This window comes from Pelophylax lessonae (assembly GCF_965119305.1).
Source record: "Pelophylax lessonae genome assembly, chromosome: 2".
Taxonomy (NCBI): Eukaryota; Metazoa; Chordata; class Amphibia; order Anura; family Ranidae; genus Pelophylax; species Pelophylax lessonae.
This window is the reverse complement of record NC_138769.1, coordinates 386,661,343-386,682,621: the sequence shown is the minus strand read 5'-3', so window position 1 is coordinate 386,682,621 and position 21,279 is coordinate 386,661,343. Positions and strand designations below refer to the sequence as shown.

General features: G+C 45.2%; 1 protein-coding gene across 2 annotated transcripts in view; it reads left to right on the top strand.

The window, feature by feature from the left end:
• The window catches only part of RBBP7 (RB binding protein 7, chromatin remodeling factor), a 39,936-nt gene extending 37,337 nt beyond the window's left edge, over window positions 1-2,599 (top strand). For both annotated transcript variants that reach the window (XM_082246879.1, XM_082246878.1), the window contains exon 12: window positions 2,315-2,599. In XM_082246879.1, coding sequence (XP_082103005.1) covers window positions 2,315-2,383 — 69 coding nt within the window. In that variant the 3' untranslated portion in view covers window positions 2,384-2,599. The remainder of the gene's footprint in view (window positions 1-2,314) is intronic.
• The last annotated feature ends 18,680 nt before the right edge of the window (window positions 2,600-21,279 follow it).

The window sequence follows — 21,279 nt, the reverse complement described above, 5'->3', positions numbered from 1 at the left end:
CACTGAATCCTTTTCGGATGTCTGATTCTCTTTTTGTCCTTCCTGAGGGACCTCGGAAGGGTAAGGCTGCGTCTGCGGCGACCATTTCAAAATGGATCAGACAGACGGTTGTACAGGCCAATTCGATTAAGGAAAGGGGAACCGCCCTTCCCTGTCAAGGTGCACTCTACCAGAGCGGTGAGTGCGTCCTGGGCCTTCCGGGATCAGGCTTTGGTGGTCCAGGTGTGCAAGGCTGCGACTTGGTTGTCTGTGCACACCTTTTCAAAATTCTACAAACTTGATGTTCTGGCATCGGCAGATGCCTCCTTTGGCCGCAAAGTTGTGTACGGCAGTGCCTTAAGGGGACCCTAGTTTTGCAGGGCCTTGGCTGTTGGGGTTGTTCCCCCCCCCCCCCCCCCCCCCCCTTGTTGGTTTGCTTTCCTGGTTTTTGCTCCATTTGAGCTTTTCTGTTGCCCAGAGGATACCTTTCCGTTCACATAAGGTTCCTTTCTCTGCGGTGGGTGCTGCGTTGCCTTTCTGACGGTTGTGTTTCCCACCCCTCATGTCTACACTGCTTTGGGACATCCCATTGGTGAAGACTATGAGTGGGCGGCGACTGTCAGAGGACGTAAGAGAACTGAATTTTTGTAAAATCTTACCGTGTAATTCTTTTCTCTGAGTCCTCTGACAGTTGCCGTCCCTCTATTTGGGGTTCTTTGGACTTTTAACTGCTTGTTACCAAACTGAGTTGGGATGGCTGATAGAAGGGGGGTATTGGACCAGTGGGACAGCCCCCATAAGTGTGTATGTAAATTACTTTGTATTTAACAAGTCTTATGCCTAGCTTGCTCCTATGGATAAGAGGTCAATACCCATTGGTGAAGACTGAGTGGGCGGCGACTGTCAGGACTCAGAGAAAGGAATTTTACGGTAAGATTTTACAAAAATTCAGTTTTTCCCCATTTTTGGATAGAGAAATAGAATTGTAGTCCCAGGTAGTATTTGTTTTTTTTTTTTTTTTTTTTTTTTTTTTGCGCCATCTGTGTCCTATAGCCAAAACAGGAAGGGAGAGGAAATCCCTCAAAAGAACTCACTAGAACTAATGTCTCCATTGGTAGTTTCCCCCTTTATTCCTATTTTGTTGTCAACCCAAAACTTGGGATTTTCTTTTACTTTGACTTTTGAAAATGGTAAGCAGAAGAAATAGGGTACATCCCCTTAACGGGGGGCACAGACAGCAGTAAACCAGGTAAGGTGCCTAATCCCTTTCCACTTTACCTGAAACTGGAAAAAAAGTCCCTTAAGTGACACTTTAAGGATTTATAATTTAGCATAAAACATTTGTTTTTCTTCAGCTAAGAATATTGCTTTTACCATATTTATGCATGCTCCTAAAAATTCAGTATCTGGTTATTGTGGCCATTTAACTCTGAACAGGTTAAATACTTCCGTAATGATTCAAGTGTAGTGCTTTCTCATACACACATACATTTATGTATAACTACCTTAAGGACTTCTCATTGTAACTTAAGTCGTGTTAAATTCCCTGGGGATCCAGTACACATAGCATTTCTCGCCATTAAATTTGTGGTGGGAGGGGCTAGCTATCTGTCAACTCTGTACAAGTGAGACTAGCTTCTCACTGACTGCACACCACCTCCACTGTTTGCCGCAGACAGAAGAGCTGCAGCCCTTGTCTTGCATTCCTGTCTCGCCTACTCAATTTACACTAAGCGTGCAATCTCCCACAGCTGCCAGCTAGATCAACGATGACTGCAGTAATAGGTAACAATGCATTGTGTGAATGGCCGCTACTGGGGAGCAGTTTGTCATTCACAAAACACAAGCAGACAACGGCGCACGCTGGCAGCTTACTTCACTGCTCTCTGGCAAATTGTGGGGCTTGTGCTTTTCCTGAGCCACTGTCTTGCCCACAACACAAGCTGCCAACTGGTACTTTAATCCTCTCCTCAGCCTGCAATCTCTTGCAAGCTCCAAGTGTTTTTAACAAGTATCGGGGGGGGGGGGGAGGGGAATCAGCCTCTTAGTACAAATGGCGCAAAGAAGGCACAGTGATGTATAGCAGGAGCACTACAGAACTTAGAGGGGCTGTAATTTCAGTGCTACTTAAACCTCCTCCCCCCCCCCCCCCCCATAGGAATGGCTATAATTTGGGCTTCTGCCGTGGGTGGAGCTACAGTCAGCACTTTTTACTTCAGACCACAGCACTGGTTTTTAACAGCACACGGGGTCAACTTGGGATTTTAACAAGCCTTAAGAATTTTGATGAACTAATGTATGCTTGAGACTGACGTTTTTAATGTATTCATTGCAGGCTGAAAATATTTACAATGATGAAGAGCCTGATATACAGCCTTCTGAGTTGGAAGCACAAGGTTCATAGATGAATTTTCACCTCAGACTGGCAGATGTTGCCACTTATTGTAAAGCAGTTGATATTCATCTGTTATCTTTGGTTCCTGTGTATACAACACACTTTGGCAGTTTCCATGTATATTGTATTGTAATGAGATTGTTTGTACTTGAAACAGGGGTTGTGAAATGGTTGGTGGATCAAGAATCACAATAAAATAAAATATTTTCACTGTGTTTGAAGTTATTCTGTAGCTTTTGAATTGTGACTGTTCTGCATTCTTTCTTGATGTCAACCTTGAATGTACTTAGTGGCAGGTTTCTTTTATCACGACAGGCAGCATTGGTGCAGTAGGATCACTACAGGCTTACTTGCCAGGTGGCTTGTGCCAAACCATACATTCTAAGCAACATAAACTAGCTCATGGAGGCTGAAGGGCAGAAATGTGGTTTCTAAGAATGTGTTGACAGCCCTCAAAGACTAAGTTCCACTTTGAAAATTGCTTGTGCAGTATACCTCCTAGTTCATGCTCTGCATGCTCAAAATAGAGCTAGGTATTTTAGACAAAGTAAATCTTGTTTACATAATTGCTGTCAAGTGGCCAGAGGAGTGGCAGGTTCTGTGGAGGTGACTTGGCACTAGAGGCTTGACTTTTTACCACTTAAGAAGGGCACAATGAGGCAAGTTTGTTCATACTAGCACGTTATGGTTAAGGGTTAACCCCACACAACAGAAATAGTCCTGTTTTACAGAGGTCTGTGCATTAGGGTCAGTTGACATCAGCAGTTCAGCTCCAGTTGGGGAGCAATCGATGCTTGGCCAAAGCCTTGTGTCTCTAGAGGGAGTAAGGACCCGGTATTTGTATAATCAAGGTAGGCAGATGGCTTTTGGCTATAATGTACTAAACCTTTTAGTGATGTCTGTTGCTGTGGGCTTTTTCGTCGCATAAGGGGGATGAAAGCTTTTTACTGTAAAGTAGGTTTTGAGATCCCCCCCCCAAGATTTTTTTTTCATTTAATTTCCAGTCAGGCTCCTTGCCTCCAATGCTCTGCAAATGTTTAATTTGAGGGAGTATCAAATGGCTTCTGATTTTAAAAGTAAACTAGGATTTGACTTGGTAAAATCCATTTCTTGAAGTATGATATAGGACTTTTGTATTTTTCCCATGCTTATATAAAGCTACTATCAGGTGATCAGGCATTGACAAAAGGCATCCAGAACTCCTCCCCATCCTGGTAGGCTGACATTTGTTGTGGGGAAATGTCCATCTTTGTGGTGGAAACAGGTTTCCTTACTACATCACCCTGTTGGAGATCCTTGTGCCAGAGTCTGCCCTTGCAGGGCAGATGCATGAGGTAGTCTAAGGACCAAATGGGTTTGTCTCATGCTGGCAGAATGTTCAGATGCAATGATCTGAAATAAAACTTGGGTGTACATCACAGACAGAGGTCTACTTTGTGGCTGAAATATGCAGCATAGGGCTGGTATCCAAGATTAGGCCCAGGTACTGTCTAACTGACTTTTTGTAAAGGTTGAGGATACAACCGAATCACTAATCACTACAGTGCTGGCACTTTCTGATAGGGATTGGAAGGACAAATCCTTTAGCTGATTTTCTAGGGAACTCACACAAAAGGTTTACGAAAACCTGGAGCATTCAAGAATCTGGTGCAGCTGTGCATGCTGGCCGGTCAGCTTCCAACAGCTTGTTGAATTAAGCTTTGACAATTAAACCTGGAAACTGACTGGTTTCTATGTAGAGCTGCACCAGACTTTGCATATGCCCGCACAGTCCCCCTGCTCAAAAGAACATGTACAGGCCCCTCCTGAAGTTTTGCTAATGAACATCTGAATGATGCAGAGGACTGGGTGAAAGTGTTGTGGTCAGAAGAGACCAAAATCAAGCTCTTTGGCCTCAACTCGCTCCAAACATGGAGGTGGAAACATTATGCTTTGGGGGGTGTTTTTCTGCTAAGGAGACAGGACAACTTGCACTGCATCAAAGGGATGATGGAGGGGGGGGGGGGGCATATACTGTCAAATCCTGGTTGAGATCCTCCTTCCCTCAGCCAGGGCATGGGTCATGGATGGGTATTCCAGCATGACTACAATCCAAAACACACAGCCAAAATGGAGTGGCTCAAGAAGAAGCACATTAAGGTCCAGGAGTGGCCTAGCCAGTCTCCAGACCTTAATCCCATAGAAAATGTGAAGGGTGCTGAATGTTCGAGTTACCAATTGTCAGCCTTAAAGACTTGGAGAGGTCGAAGTCCTGTTTTGCGAAGAGGTCAAATACTTTTTCACTCTTTAAAATGCAAATCAATTCATAACTTTTTTGAAATGCCATTTTTGATATTTTTAGTTTTATTTTAAGTGGAACAGAACGATCATTAAAGTTATAGACTAATCACTTCTGTCAGTGGTCAAATGTACAGAATCAGCAGGGGCTCAAATCCCCCCCCCCCAATAAGACATTGTACTCGAGCAGAGGAGCACTTTGCTCCCTCAGAGGCAAATTATCCAGGTACTCCAGGATAGAAACCCCTTGGGTCCTTGGCAGGACCAGAATTGGAAGAGGTCTCTTAAAACTCTGGGAACTGTGCATAGACTGAACTGCAGGACCACAAATTGACAAAGGTGATCCTCCACTGCAAACCGTAGAAACCTCTGAGGAAAGATAAGGACATGTAGGTAGGCATCCTTTATGTCCACTGCTAGCAGCAAATCCCCCCAGATGGTGTGTGCAGCAGTGGCCTTTCTCCAATTCTATCTAGAACTTCTGCACCCAGAGAAACCTGTTTGAGGTCCAGGATGGGGAAAACATTGTCTTTTGGTTTAAAGGCTGTTTGTCTTTTTTTTTTTTTCCCTTCTGGATTCCAGCTACCCTAAATGCCAATATACTGATAATGCACCTCCAGACCTGCTGTGTCCTATAGGAAAAAACCATGACTTCCAGGTGTGTAAATTTAGGACATTGAAACCAGTTAGACACAGGAAGCAGTTTACCAGCTGATCTCATTAGCACAACAGCCCCCCCCGCACCCATCAACTATGTTTGCACTACATCCCTCCAAGTATGCGTTTGTCTGCCTTGTTAGTGTAGGCTGCCATGTTTGCAGGGCGTCGCTCCAGATGAGCCAGGGTTGCTTGAGGGTTGGACACCCCTGATGTAGTGCAAGGCCCTGCCTGATTGGAAACAGGGTGAAAGGATAGATGGGTCATCCTATTCCATAGTTCTGGTAAATCTACTAAACGGCACAAATTGGCATCACTGTAAGGGGGCATTCAACCCTCTGGACAGATGTGCTCCAATTTTAAGGCTCTGGCAGACTTTGATAGCTGCAACTACAATGGCAAAAGATGCTTTAAACAAGGCCTCCAGACACTTGTCAGCAGTATCCTTAAAAACCCAGAATGTCATCCACAAGACAAGTGGGGTTCTTGTTGCGAAAGGAGAGAGCTACATGCACCAAGGGAATACTCTACTTCCTAGTGAATTCCTCCATGGGGTATTGCTGAGCAAGCCTCTTCGCTGAAGTGGACACCTTGTTATGGTAAGCCCAGTACACAAAATAAACCACCTTAAGGTGAGAATGTATAGGGAACGACTGAGGCTCGTGCGGTGGCCATAAATCCAGGGGCGAACTCGGGAAATGGTAACTTCAAATCAGTTTGCGCCACTTCTGCGAAAAATTGCACAAAGTCCTTCTGTCTGAATTAAACTCTGATCCTGGGGTTCTTCAGGTGGAGAGTCCTCATAAAAGGAGTCTACAGCCCTATCATAAGGTATAGTCCTCTGCTTCTGCATTGTTCTCCACAAATTTCATCTTTTACTAGGGAGAAGGGGTGACCTAATCGGTGCATATCCCAGTTAGCTGCTGTAACCCAGCTTCAATTACATAGGAACAGGGAGAAACTAGCACAATACCTGGGAGAGGAAGGGAGTCAGCACTGCGAGGATCACATTGGCGCCAGTGGAAACTGTAGGTCTATGTTTAGGTTGTGGCGTTTTCTGAAATCAGTGTGCCTGAGTGCAAAATCATAAGCTGGGCCCAATTGCTTGATGGGAACAAATAAAATATGACATGCTTACTGTATTGTGTGAGAGTTGACATGGTTTTCATTGTGGCGGGGGCATGTTTGGGAACCTTAACTAGAGTAGTAATGCAGCGTGCTTAACACGCCGCTGCAATTGATGGCTTTGGCCATATTACATTACCAGCGGGCTAGGGCTTGAGGGGGCATAGTTAACTAAAGAAAAAGCCAACTTGTAACCATAAAAAAAAGTGTTCTGAGCCAACTTTACAAAAGACCTTTTAAAATAGTTAGGGACTGCTTAACTAACAGCAACTTTAGACAATGAGCACTTTGGGGAGAAGTATGTAAAGTACAGGTCTCCCCCATTCTTAGTCCTCAAGTTCCCACCTCCAATACTTGGTGCATTTGCATAATCCCCCCATCTTCAGGCTTCATAGCCCACCTCCAGCTCATCTGCACAGTCCTCCCCATCCTCAGGCTTCCCAACTCCTCTCAAGCTTTTCTGCAAAGTCCTCACCATCTTCATTCTTCCCACCCCTCCCTAAATGCTCTGACCTCAGAGGTGACATCAGTGTCTGATCTCTCTCCGACATGGATTTAGTTTTCCTGGGCTCCAGTGTATGACATTAGCACCCCACTCCTAGCTGTTGTCAGTTACAGTAACGGTCTGTGTGTGACTGAGAATTGATGCATGCAGATCATGTGACAGGAGGCATAGATAGGGGAGTGACACACGACTGCAGCTCCTTAGGCTTGTTTCATCCATAGGTGCGGAGTGGGATAGAGCACAGTGGGCCCCATTCCCCTCAGGGCCTGTGTGCACTGCACACATGGATGATACGCCACTGGGTTTTGGTATGTTCAATCATGAACTCCTGGCACAGAGATAAAATTATATACTTTTTTTTTTTTTTTTGATATTTAGGTAAATTCCTATAGTATAATTGCATTTTCAATAAAAGGTATTTTGTCCCAGCAGCCACTATAAATGACTTGTATGGAATGTAACTGTTTCTAGAACTGCTTGCAAGCTCCTGTGAAGGAACCCCACTGTGCTCTGAAAAATCTGGTCCTGGAAGAGGAATAGTATATACAACGCAATGAACAGGCACAGCAGGCCTCTTATTTATAAACAGCACCCTGAAGTGTAGGCTAGGAAAAACTTGTTTACAGCAAAGAGGTAAGGAACAGGGCCAGGATTTATTTATGGTAAATGAAACCTACTGACATTTTTCATAGACTGTAAGGAGGCAAACACTGGTATAATGTTCACATGGAAAGAGATGTAGAAATTAAGTTTTCTATGGCTCTTAGGTTTCATGCATGAAATAGACCGCAAGAACTTCTGCTTGCAGGGCTACTGTTTTTTTTTCTTGTCATCAGAGAAGGATTTTACTTTGTCAGTATGTAATTGGGTCAGCCAGAGAACAGGCAGCTGAAATTAGCCTGATAAAATATGCCATACGCAAGTCCAAAATGGATAGGGATAGTAGGATTTGTGTTTTTGGTAGGGGATGTTATAAATATGAAGGCCAATAGTACAATTTTTGTTTTGTAAGGAAGAATCTTTAAGGCATGTAAAAATCCTGCAATAATTAGCATCTGCCTCACAGCAACTGATAACGTGGAACTCCCTGCTTGGCAACTAAGATATACTACTGTGAACACCCTTTGCTTTCAAAACAGCATCAATTCTTCTAGGTACACTTGCACACAGTTTTTGAAGGAACTCTGCAGGTAGGTTCTTCCTAACATCTTGGAGAACTAGCCACGGCTCTTCTTTGGATGTAGGCTGCCTCAAATCCTTCTGTCTCTTCATATAATCCCAGAAAGACTCTATGTTGAGAGCAGGGCCCTGTGGAGGCCAAACCGCCACACTTCCAGGACTTCCTTATTCTTTACGCTGAAGATAGTTCCTAATGGCATAGGATGTATGTTTGGGGATGCTGTTCTGCTGCAGAATAAATTTGGGGCCAATCGCACTTTTTTCATCATATGGCATGATGGATACAGTGCTCAACATAAATGAGTACACTACTTTTGAAAAGTAAGATTTTTATCAATATCTCAAAGAACACAAGAACAATTTCACAAATTTTGACAACACTCAATTTCTCTATCGTTCATTGACAGACGCAGCTTCATATCTTTTTGACCATTGAGTTATGCTGCCCCCTACAGGAGTAGGACACTAGGCAGGAAAAAGCTTTACCACGCCCTATGGGGTAGTCCCTACAGGCATAACCCCACACACTCTGTGCTATAGCCATCAGTTTGTTTCTGCCTAGTTTAGAAATAGGACCTAGTTCCCTGCTGGGACTTCGGTCTTAGCTGTCTATTTTTAGGAACCTTTTTTTTGTGTTTAATTTCTTTTAGTTAGAGTTCCTGGAGAACTTCAAGCAATAGCCGGCTGGGTTTCGAACTGGATATTCGAGATCCTTCCGGTTTCCCAGCCTGGCCAGCTAGTGTGAGCAGATTATAGTCCAGCACTAGGCCTCGTAATGCCAGACCCCCGATGGGGATGAGCCTGCAAGTGGATTGGGATGCCCTGAGTCGCAGGGTACCCCCTGGCTGTCAGCACCCCCACCCCGAGTGGGAGGTGGTCTTTTTGGAGTGGCGCCCGCCTGATACCATGATATGATAAGTGTCCCCATGATTCCCTGGCAGTCTCGGTGGATGTGGGCCCCCTCCATGGAATAGTTGGACCCTCTGTTCCCCTGGCCTCTCAGGCTTACCAGGCCCCCCTTAGCTGTTTCCCCATTTGTAGCAGGTTCATACCTCATGGGGGGCAGTTATATTGCAGCGGTTCTGAGAGGGGGGGGCATTTGTCCTAGTGGGGTCCCCTTCTGGGGACCCTCTGCTGCCTCTGGTATGGTGCACCGTGGGGGCCGCCATTTTGCTGTAGACTTCTGCGCTGCCTTAATGTAAAAAGTTCTCATTACAATGCATGGGTGGCAATGTGTTGATAGTTCCCCATTGGAATGAATAGGGCGGCCATTTTCTTGTAGTCCATGATCAATGGACAGCAAGGGGAGAAACTAAAGGCTCTAGGCATGACCCAGGTGCTTTTCATTTCCTGTGCCAGATCATTACTATCTTCAGCATGTAACGTTCCTATAGCTTCCAGACTGATTTGGTTGTAATGTTTTTGGGGTTGGGACTTGTAGTACCACAGGTGCAGTGGTGTGGATCATGTTTTTGCGAATTTTTTTAAAGTGACATTGCATTTTTTACATTTCAGTGCTATTGGAGTCCCAGGACAAAATTTCACCTACAGTCCCCCTTAGTGCGGCTGCAGCCCCTGTCTGCTTTCATAGCGGTTTTGGAAAGCCTGGTATCGAGTGGATTTAGTTTTAAAGGTAGCACTAGCCGAAAACGCCCTTTGCCTTTACCTCCCTCTGTGGTATCCTCAGATTCTGAGGCAAATATGGCCACTGCGGACGCACCCCACCTTGGTGGATCTGTGTCATCGCATTTTGATGGGGAGGACATGTCCTCGTCAGCCACTGACGCTTATAGTATCAGTGTGGGAAACATTAAAAATGGCAGATGAATCTACAGCGTTAGAGATGCAAGTGTCTTTTGGCATCCGCAAATCCCAGAAGTCGAGTAAGGTGTTTCCCTGTTCGGATTTTTTGGCCTCCTATAGATATCAGGGCTGCATATCTACACATCCCTATCTACGCTGGACACCAGCGTTTTCTTCGCTTCTCTGTAGGAGAGAAGCATTATCAATTTGTGGCGTTACCCTTTGGTCTCGCCTCTGCCACCAGGGTCTTTACGAAGGTGCTGTCTCCGGTGTTGGCATTGCTGCGCCAACGGGGGGTTTCGGTACTGGGATACCTGGACGAGCTTCTATTGAGAGTGGACTCTCATTCTGCTGTCAGGCAAGAGTCCGGTTGGAACATCAATTTCAAAAAGTCTGCCGTGATAAGAGTCATTAGAGTGGATTATCTGGGCCTGACTCTGGATTCCGCCTTGGCAAGGGTCTTTCTTCCTCCAGACAAGCTGCAGAAGTTCCAGGGGGTGATCCGTTTGCTGTTGGCAAACAACTGGTCCTCTCTGCGGACTTGCATACGGGCCTTGGGTCTGATGGTGTCAACCTTTTGAGGCGGTTCTGTTTGCTCAGTTCCACACGGGACCCTTATAAAGGTAGATTCTCGTCAAATGGAACAAAGATCCAAAGTCCTTGGACACTTTGATTCGGTTGCGTCACAGCACGAAGAATGCTCTTCTATGGTGGCTTACCTCGTTGGCACTACACCAGGGCAAGTCCTTCCTTCGGTTGTATTGGACGGGAGTCACAATGGACACCAGCCTGTCAGGCTGGGGTGGAGTGCTGCGGAAGCTCTGCGCCCTGGGGTCCTGGAGAGTGGAAAAGTCAAAACTTTTGATAAACATCTTGGAGCTCAGGGCGATAAAGCTTTGCCTGAGACACTGGACAAGATTGTCTAGTCTAGATACAATCGGACAATGCCACGGCCATGGCTTACATCAATCATCAAGGGGGCACAAAAAGTGTCTTAACAGTCCGGGAGGCGGCCGAGATCCTGGATTGGGCGGAAAAGTTTTGTTCCAGCCCTCTCTGCTGTGCACATCCCAGGTGTGGAGAACTGGCAGCCAGATTACCTGAGTCGTCAGGTGTTGGATCAAGGGGAGTGGTCCTTACACCCGGAGGAGTTTCATCTCGTGTGTCCAATGGGAAACACCCAACGTCGACCTGTTTGCTTCTCAGCTCAACAAGAAGGTTCAGAGGTTTGTAGCCAGGTCTCGGGATCTTCTGGCCTATACCACAGACGCACTGGTGGCTTCCTGGAGTCAGTATCTGCTGATTTATGTATTTCCTCCGCTCAAATTTCTACCGAGGCTTCTTCACACAATAGCAGTGGAAGGGATTCTGGTGGCCCCAGACTGACCTCGCCGGTCTTGGTACGCAGACCTGGTAAGGTTGGTTGCCGATGCTCCGTGGAGACTCCCTCTCAGGGAAGATCTGTTGTCTCAAGGACCTTTACTTCGATCCTGCTTTACAGTCGCTGGCTTTAACGGCATGGCTGTTGAAAGCCAGGTATTAAAGGATAAAGGTCTTTCTGACTCCGATTCCTACACTGCTGAAGTCTACTTCCAAGAAGATCTATCATCGTACGTCGAAATCGTACATTTCATGGTGTAAATTGTTGAAGGTGCACTCTCACTTGTTCTCGGTGGCTAGGGTTTTGGCTTTTCTTCAAAAAGGTGTTGAACAGCAGTTGGCCTTGGGCACTATCAGGGGCCCGACTTGGGCGTCAGTGCACACGTTTACAAAATTCTATGAAGTAGATGTGTTGGCATCTTCTTTGTGCATTTTTTGGCCCCAAGGTTTTGCAGGCTGCTGTTTAAAGAGAATTTATTTTTTTCTAGGTGAGCTCCAGTTGTTCCTGCTTGAGCCCCATGTTACCTGGTTGGCTACGTTTTTAGCCTTGGGGAATTACGTTCCTTTGTCCGTTCTTCCCACCCCTCATGCAAATACTGCTTTGGGACATCCCAATGGGCAAGAAGATATGAAGCTGCGTCTGCCAATGAACTATAGAGAAAACTGGATTTTTGACTTACCATAAAATCCTTTTCTCTGAAGTTCATTGACAGATGCAGCACCCGCCCCTCTATTTATGAGTAGAATGGGGTTGTGGTCTTCTAAAACACTGCTTGCAACAAAACTGAGGGCTATAGCAGAGTGTATGGGATTATGTCTGCAGGGACTGCCCCATAGGCGTGGTAAAGCTTTTTCCTGCATAGTGTCCTACTCCTGTAGGAAGCAGCATAACCCAATGGTCAAGAAGATATGAAGCTGTGTCTGGATCGTGGGACAGGTGAGTGTGTGTTAATTAAAAGTCAGCAGCTTCACTTTTTGTAGCTGCTGCCTTTTAATAGACACAAAAGCAGCTGGAGCTCCGCTTTAACCCTTTGATTGCCCCTGGTGGTAACCCCTACCCTGCCAGTGTCATCGATACAGTAACAGTGCATTTTTTTTCAGCACCGATCACTGTATTGGTGTCACTGGTGCCGAAAAAGTGTCACTTAGTGTCAAGATTGGTCCGCTGCAATGTCACAGTCCTGCTAAAATTTGCTGATCGCCGCCATTACTTGTAAAAACAATTAAAAAGTCCATTCGTATATACCATAGTCTGCTGTACGGCAACCGGAAGTGACGATCCGGAATACCGCAAGTGGTTAGGTGAGACACGGAATCGTTTGTTTTCGGTCCACCGCGAACACGATAAGTCGGCTTACCTGTCGTCTCGTTATGTTTTATATTGTCTACATTGTGAGTGTACTACATAAGGATTAGCTGTCTTTTAATAAAGTATTTCCTTGGTATCACACTATTGGCACTTTTTTATTTATACTCCTGTCCATTATACATAGAGCACCCGAAAGGATTTGACACATCTTATAATTAACCATTAACCCCAGTGTGGGCATCTGCTGCTATTGCCAATATGAGAGTACTTGGCATAAACATTTGGTGAGTGGATATCCAAAAGGGAGTGGTGGCACAGATTCACATGGTGTGGTTGACAGTCATTGAATCATCAACTATAATTTTTATGGTCTTTTAACATTATTTTGGACTTGATTTTCGGATATATTCACTTGTTTTCACGGGCGATATTGTGAGCGCCATTATCTTCTTTATCTTTCTAATATTTTTTTTTGCTTTCACTTAGTAGATACGTTATTTTTATCTATAGGCTTTACCTAAGCCTAAAGTTTTACTATTATAAACAGCCCATACCACATTCAGACAGTTAAGAGAGATCAACTTAAGATGTTTAGGAGAATAGAACAGAAGTCTGGTTGAGGTGAAAGGAGAAAAAATAAAGATGAGGCCTTGGGCCTCAAAACCTTATCCTTGTGTAGCACAAGAAAAATGTTCTTTACAAGCAAAGGCAACAACTCAGACTTGCTGGGGTGATGGCAGTAAGAATGGAATCTGCAAGTAGGGATATACTGACAGAGGAATATCTGCAATAGGCTGAACTGATCCCATGAACACACTATCCAGTGCAAAGGCTAGAGGATCCCTGGTCCTGGAGACAAACAGGACCAGTTTTCTGTGGAAGCTGGAGACCAGAAGTTCCATGTCTAGTGTCCGCCACCTGTGACTGAGAAACACCTCCAGATGAAGGCACCTTTCTCCAGAGAACAATCTTCGACTTGGGAAGTTGGCCTGCCAACTTTCCAGACCGGGGATGTACACAGGGCTGGATTGTGACGATCTGCCTCTCTTTTGACCTGCAAGACCTCTGTTTCCTCCCTGATGGTTGATGTAAGTCATTGCCATAGCATTGTCCAACTGAATAATGGGTCATATGACCCTGCTGACGATAGGTCCAACATTGAAAGTAAAAAGCCAAATCATCCCAAGGTCCAGAATAATCAGGTGAGCTTTATTCGATGACCATGACCCATGTACTGAAAGGGCATCTAAAACTTCACATCAACCACACAGGCTGCTATCCTTCATGAAAACCTTTTCCAGCACCACTTGTGACCCATCATGCCAGGGAAAGCCTTGTGTTGCGGGTCAGGTGAATTACCAAAGACTGTGTCCTCATGTCCCATGGTGCCAGAATGTGGATGTACAATGGTCTGCAGGGCCTATGGAATGGCCTCTAAGGAGGCCTCAATTTCGTCTAAAACCTGGGGTGCAGGCAGAAACCAAAATTCCAGCTTGTGGATGCAACATTCTGGACTCAAACATCTGAAATATCTTGAAAGCGTATATCTGCAAAGGTCAATAGGTTCCACACCCCTCACTCTGAGAAGTGGGGTGCTCACTCGTGAAGAGGACTTGCTTGTGTATATGGAGGAGTGGGGGGGGGGGGGGGGGACTAGGGCTTATGACGGTACTGAATTCCAAGCTTTTCCTTGGAGGCCTTAGATAAATGAAAGGAGCTCTTGCAAGCCTCGGGAGTAGAGGGCTTTCTGGGTGGAGATTTTGACTTTTTCTGCAGCAAAATCTTCCTCTGGTGACCTTGATAAGATTATCCAGGGTCCTGACCGAAAGACTTTACGTCATAGTGCATTCGCAAAAGGCATTCCTTGCACTGATGCTCCAAAGACCAATATGTCAGCCAAGGTCTTTCCCACATGTGTACCAAAAGGAGGCCCATTATGGACATTTGCCATATAATCAACCTATTAACACAACAGAGTAGGGCTATGGGCATGAGAACCAGTTGCTGCAAATTCGAAAGATATGTTAGGATAGAACCAGGATCTCAGAACATAACTTGGACCAGACAACTAAGGTGTGGCAGATGGGCATGGTCATAATGGCAGGTTGCAGAGCAGCATCTTCAAAGTAGAATAAAGCCTCTAGATTTCTATTCAGCAGCTCTTTAAACAAGTTAAATTCCTCATCAAAGACCATCAAGAGTCTTTTTCTGTTATAAAATGTTTCAAATAATTGGATTTTTGTCATACCGTAAAATCCTTTTCTCTGATAATTGACAGACACAGCTCCAGCATCTTCTTGACCATTGGGTCATGCTGCCTCCCTCCATGAGTAGGACACTAGGCAGGAAAATTGTATCAAATATTTACCGTAATTTTCCTGATACCAATACATGGCAGCATACATATAGCTCTGCCCCTATATCCACCCACAGAACCTGTTTAAATCTATAAAAGTCCGACAGAGCAACCTCCCCCATTCTCCATATAAAGCACAAAGATCAGAGGGAGGGTTTGTATGCTGCCATGTATTGGCGTCGGGAAAGGAAAAATTACGGTATTTGATACAATTTTCCTGACGCCAATATGGCACCATACATATGGTAAATAGCGAGTTAAATAGGGTGGGGTATAATGGAACTTTACTACAATGGACATAGAACCTTCATTCTAGACCGTCATTCCTTTGCTGTACAAGGCCCTGGATCTTCCCTGTAGCGCTGTAGGCAAGTACACGCCAACCAGCCAGCTGTTCTGCAGAGGTCTCTAGGTAAATGCCCAAATTTAAAGATGTAAAAATTGACCTAGCTGAATGAGCGAGTATCACTCCTGGAGGCTCTTGCCAGGCCGCACTGTAAGTTTTCTGTATGACCTTGACTCTTCAAGATGACAAGGTTTTGCTGTAGGTTCCTCCTCCGAACTTGCCTGATGGAAAGACAATAAGCCTTCTGGAGGATTTTACATAGTAAGCTGCTTGAAGGGTAGGCATTTTAGACACACTGGTACATCCTGTGTAGGTTAGGTAGTGTCTCTGCCGGAAAGGATAGAACCACCACTTTGTAAGATGACAACAGAAGCCAACTTGGGAACAGAAGTGCTCGAGGAGCATAGGCCCCAATTTATTTGGAAGGAAATAGATGTAGGACTTTGTAGCTCCAAGTGTTTGCAGAGCCAATATTCTACCCCTTGAAGTTCTCAAGGGACACTGTCTCTCAAGTGATGTCCCACTGAGGACTGCTTTCGGATGATGCAGATGGAGTCCTGGCAAGAAAGCCAGGACCAGAATAAAAACCTACTGGGGAACATTATTCCTCCTCAGGGCAAATTCTCAGGACTGACCTCATGAAGCATTTGCCTAGCAGCTCACATGCCCATTTACCCTGATGAAAGCTGGAACGAGCCCTTACAGGACTAGACTCAGTAACAAATCCAGAACCATGTGAGGAAATGATAGCAACCTCCGGGTTGCAAGGATCAAAATTCTGCTCAGGCTGTTAACCTGTTCCAGACTTTGGAGTAAATAGATTTGTTAACATCTTTTCTGTAACCTTGTCAGTATTTAACCACTTCTAGAAGATGGCCCAAGTCGTCCAATCCTTCCGCCTCCATTTACAGGCCATCATGGGACAGGGGTTGTGTAAACACTGGTAGCGGAAGTGCCTGGTCCTGCCTAGATTCCACGGCTAGGGTAAATTAAAGGCCTGCGGCCAATCAGCACGCTTGCTATCATAGTGAGACCCTCAGACAACAGTCTCCCCTGGAACTTCATGACCAAAAGCAGTAGAGGAAAGGCATCTGTTAGGTGACTATTTCTTGGGTGAGTGAGGGCATCCACTTCCTCCACCAACAGGTGAGGGTAGGAAGAGAGGCACCTTATGAATAGATGGTGATGCAAAAAGACTCAGCTGAGGATGGCCCCGTACCCGAGTGATATGGAAAATATCTTCCGATTAAAGACCCATTCATTAGGAACCAAGTACTGACATCAGTGGTGACAATGGTCTCGGATAGTGATCGTCCGATATTGGTTTTTCGTTACCGATACCGATATATTGCCGATGGCATATCGGTAGCGGCCGATATTTTAACACATTTAAAATTTGGCAAAATAAACTCAAATTTCGACAAAAAACTGTTAATAAACATGTTAATCTTTATTTAATAAAATTTTTAACATTCTTCACACCTTAACTGCATGAAAACTTATAGGAAAAGTGCACTTGCAGGGACATCAGTTTCACATCGGATTGTGCATTAATGGATAAATAAACTGCTGCAGTACTCCACTCACTCACTGCAATAAATCACTACTGCAGTGAGTGAAAAAGCTAGGCAACAGCTAGACATTGGATTGGACTCTTTGCAGTAAGGCACTCACTGCAACTAATGCAGTCAGTGCAAAACTGCTAGAAAAAAAGCAGGGCAACAGCTACACAGTGGATTGGACTGGAGTCAGTGGACTACCTCTGCAGTAGGGCACTCACTGCAACTACAGCAGTCAGTGCAAAACTGCTAGAAAAAAAAAAAAAAGCTAGGCAACAGCTAGACATTGGATTGGAGTCACTCAGTGGACTACCTCTGCAGTAGGGAACTCACTGAAACTGCAGTAGTCAGTGCAAAACTGCTAGAAAAAAAAAAGCTAGGCAACTGCTAGACATTGGATTGGACTCTTTGCAGTAGGGCACTCACTGCAACTATAGCAGTCAGTGCAAAACTGCTAAAAAAAAAAGCTAGACAGTGGATTTGAGTGGACACTACTCTTTTCAATACTCCCAGTTAAGTAGAACAATATTCTAATGCAAAAAGAACATTTCAGCATGTCCATGGTCACCTGTTAAAGGTCTTCTGTTTTGTTCATACAATGCTGCCACTTCATAAACATGCTCAGGAGGAGTGGAGGACAGAGGAGCAGAGAGAGAGAAGTATCTTCTAGCATGGGAAGCAAATCCTTTGTAGTGCGCCTCATTTTCTTCCCACCACTGAAGAGGATCACTTCTTCTGTCAATTACTGCTTCTTTCAAATAGAGATGAAGTTCATCATCCAGGCTCATAGTTGCAGATTCAGAAGAAATTGAATCCTCCGCATGAGGCCCCAATAAAACACTGAAAATGTCCTGATCTATTCGACGACGATGAAGATTCTCTTCTGTTAGTTGACGTATTTTTGGACATTTTTCTGTTTTTGCTGCATGCTGCACTTCATAAAAATAGTGTTCTGGACTTCTGCACCTCCTGTTGAATATCTGTCAGCCATTGTTTCACCTTAGCCAATACATCATCAAAAGAGAAAGCATTGTTCTTGTATCAAGGATTCAAAAGACTTGCAAGCACAACATTTTTAATCTCTTCATGCTTCTCAAAACATATCAATCTAAGCTCTTTGGCTTGATAGACCATCATTTGAAAGTTGGAGGGTGCTGTGTGCCATGACACTGTGGTATGACATATCAGCAAGCCTCATTCCTTTCCGCATGTTTGCTCCACTGTCTCGAAGTTGCACAAGCATCATTCGATCTTTGTTGATTCCCCGTTCTTCAAGCATGGATAGAAACATGTCTCTACTTTACTCAGTGTGGGATCCTTGCATCACGTTTGTATTCAACACCAATTGCCTTTTTGTCCATCCGCTGTCAATGAAGTGGCATGTAAGAATCATTAGTGACTGACTGTTTGTGACCAGCAGTCCGTCGTTAATGAGAGGGAGTTGCCAGCATTCTCTGGTTGCAGCATAGCCTTTACTTTGTCCACGACCTTTTGGTGAAGCTGTGCCGGCATTTCAGTTCGATAATACTGCTCACTCTTCAGTGTGTAGCTTGGCTCAAGTATGGACATCAACCGCTGAAATCCAGAGTCAGACACCATTGTAAATGGCTGGTTATCAGTTACAATCATCTCTGCGATTACTCTGTCCAGCAGCTGGGATCGTCCATCTAAATCTAGACAGTGACGTGTTTTTTTCACAAACATATCGGTTATTATTGCCTGGGATAGTGGAGGAGGTATTAAATCAAAATCACATTGATATTCATTTAGTTTTTTTCTGTGCTGCATGATACAATTCAATATGATGAACTCTTAGATGGGCCCAAAGATTTGACGTATTTTTGTTTTTTGCAGTTACTGATCCCATGCTTATGTTGTTTGTACATGTTTTGCACACGGCTGCTTTTCCTGGAGAAGGTTGAGATGAGAAATAGTCCGAGACCACACTTTTACTTTTTCTCTCCTAATCCATCTTCATTTCAATTTGAAAGACACAAAAAAAATTTAAAAAATGGCTTGCTTAAGTTGCTGCTGCTGGCACCCTATTGTGAGTTGGTGGCTGATGCCTGGCAGTGTGGGTTGCTTGCTGGCACCATTGTGGGTTGGTGGCTAATGCCTGGCAGTGTGGGTTTGCTTGCTGGCACCCTGTTGTGGGTTGGTGGCTGATGCCTGGCAGTGTGGGTGGTTGCTTGCTGGCACCCTGTTGTGGGTTGGTGGCTGACGCCAGGCAGTGTGGGTGGTTGCTTGCTGGCACTCTGTTTCGGGTTGGTGGCTGACGCCTGGCAGTGTGGGTGGTTGCTTGCTTGCTGCCACCCGGTTGTGGGCTGATGCCTGGCAGTGTGGGTTGCTTGCTGGCACCCTGTTGTGGGTGGCTTGCTTGCCGGAACACTCTGGTGGCTGGCTGGGTTGGTGTCATCCTGTTATGGGTGGCTGGCTTGCAGGAACACTGGTGGCTGGCTGGGTTGGTGTCACCCTGTTATGGGTGGCTGGTCTTAAGGCAGAGAACTTGTGCAGTGTGCAGTGAAATTATATCACGGATGGGCCGCACAGGCATGGGAGGCAGTGTTAGAAGGCAGAACGTGTGCGCGCAACATACGCAATGACGTCACGAAAATATCGGTAAATCCAAAGACCGATTCCAATATATCGGGGAAAGTGCATATCGGCCCCCGATATATCAGTGTTGCTGATAATCGGTCGATCTCTAGTCTCGGATAATGAAGAGATCAAGTGAAGGTCCCTTGGCATATCCATCACCAGAGGCTCCTGCACATCTGTGAAGAAGCACTTTGAATCGGCTGCCTTTTGCATTGCAAAAAGAAAATTATTTGGATGTTCAGAGAATCCAGTGTACCAAGGGTAGCATAGGGATGCAAGACATTGTTTCCAAAAGATCCCTGAATTGGGAAGCTGACAACTGCTTGGCCCATTCAAAAAGAGGAGAAAAAGTGCTTGCGTGAGCATTGAGCTGGGGCTCCATATCAATGACTAGTCAGGTCTGCTCCAACTGTCTTGACACCTCCTATCCAGCCAAATCGTCTCAGGCTGGCCAGAAAAATCCCCTTTTGAACTAGTAGGTCATCTGGACTCTGAGCTAACAGTAGAATACCATCCAAGTAATGGTGGAAGCAACCCCGTTTTCTCAGAAAAAAGGTCATCGGCGAGGCAGGATAGCCCTGAAAGGAAGACCCGCGAACTGGAAATTTCTATCTTACACAAGACTCAGTTTCATTAAACTCAACACCGGTCTTCTTTGTACTGGACACAGAGGAGAATAAAAGCCTAAAAATCTCTGAGGGAGGGCTTAGAATAATTCCCCATTGCAGTTGTATAATATTGATGTAATCAGAGAGGACATCCACCTTCTGAGGGGAATGTGCTCTTCTGGTCGGGATGAAGAAATGTTCTCAAGAGTGATGTCTAAAGCGCCAAAAGTAACAGTTTTACTGTAAATGGCACCCCTGGATCCCAATGGGCATTACCATTTGTGCACACATTCGGCCACCCTAGTCCCCACGCTAGCCTAGGGTGAGGGGGGGGGGTGTCTTGTCTCCCAGCAACCAGACTCCTGTAGGGGATGATGAAGGGATTAAAAAGGACCATGGTTGTGCGTCCTTCAGGAAGGTGCCCTTGCCCACCCTTCCATTTGCTCTTGAAGTTTTCCATTCTGGCAAAATTATCTTGGGTCCTGTACTGTAGAGTGGACTAAACTATCAGAAAGAACTCACTGGAGCCTCGGCCGCCTATGAGGAGGAAGGCCAGGCTAACCACCAATCGCTCCTGGAATAGTGCTTAGTGTTAGGAAGTACATGAAACTTTTAATCGTGGCCAATAAAGTGTGTTCAACGTTTCAAGGATGTGTGCCGCTCTATGAAACTTAAACCCTGTTACACAGCAATCAAGGTCCGACTGCAAGCACCACCCATCTGCACAGCAAACTGAGGACAATCAGAACTGAGCGGCGGTGAGTTTCTTGGAATAGTCAAAACTTCTAGTCAGAGGGAAAATTTTCATCATACAGGTACTTACGACCACCCTGCCTGAGGACAGGTTTGTTGACCTAGAACTGGGCTTTAAAGCTCCCGCCATTGTCACTGAATGCAGCATTGCCTTAGGGGAACATTGATAACAACAAATGCTACTTCATCTACAAAACCAGCCGATCACTTAAACTCACCAAGGGCACTAATAATCTGCTCTTTCAGCAATTCATGGATGATGGAGACCTCCACTTTGGATCCCCAATGGTGCTGCCCTTGCAACAAAGTACTGTGATCACTAGCTTTCAAGCACCCCCTGCACCTTGACCTGAAATTCTCAGATATCCATCAATTTATCAATCGTAGATACAGCCAACGTAAACAGAATCTTCCCTGGGAAGAAGAACACTCCTGACAAAATGCAGAATG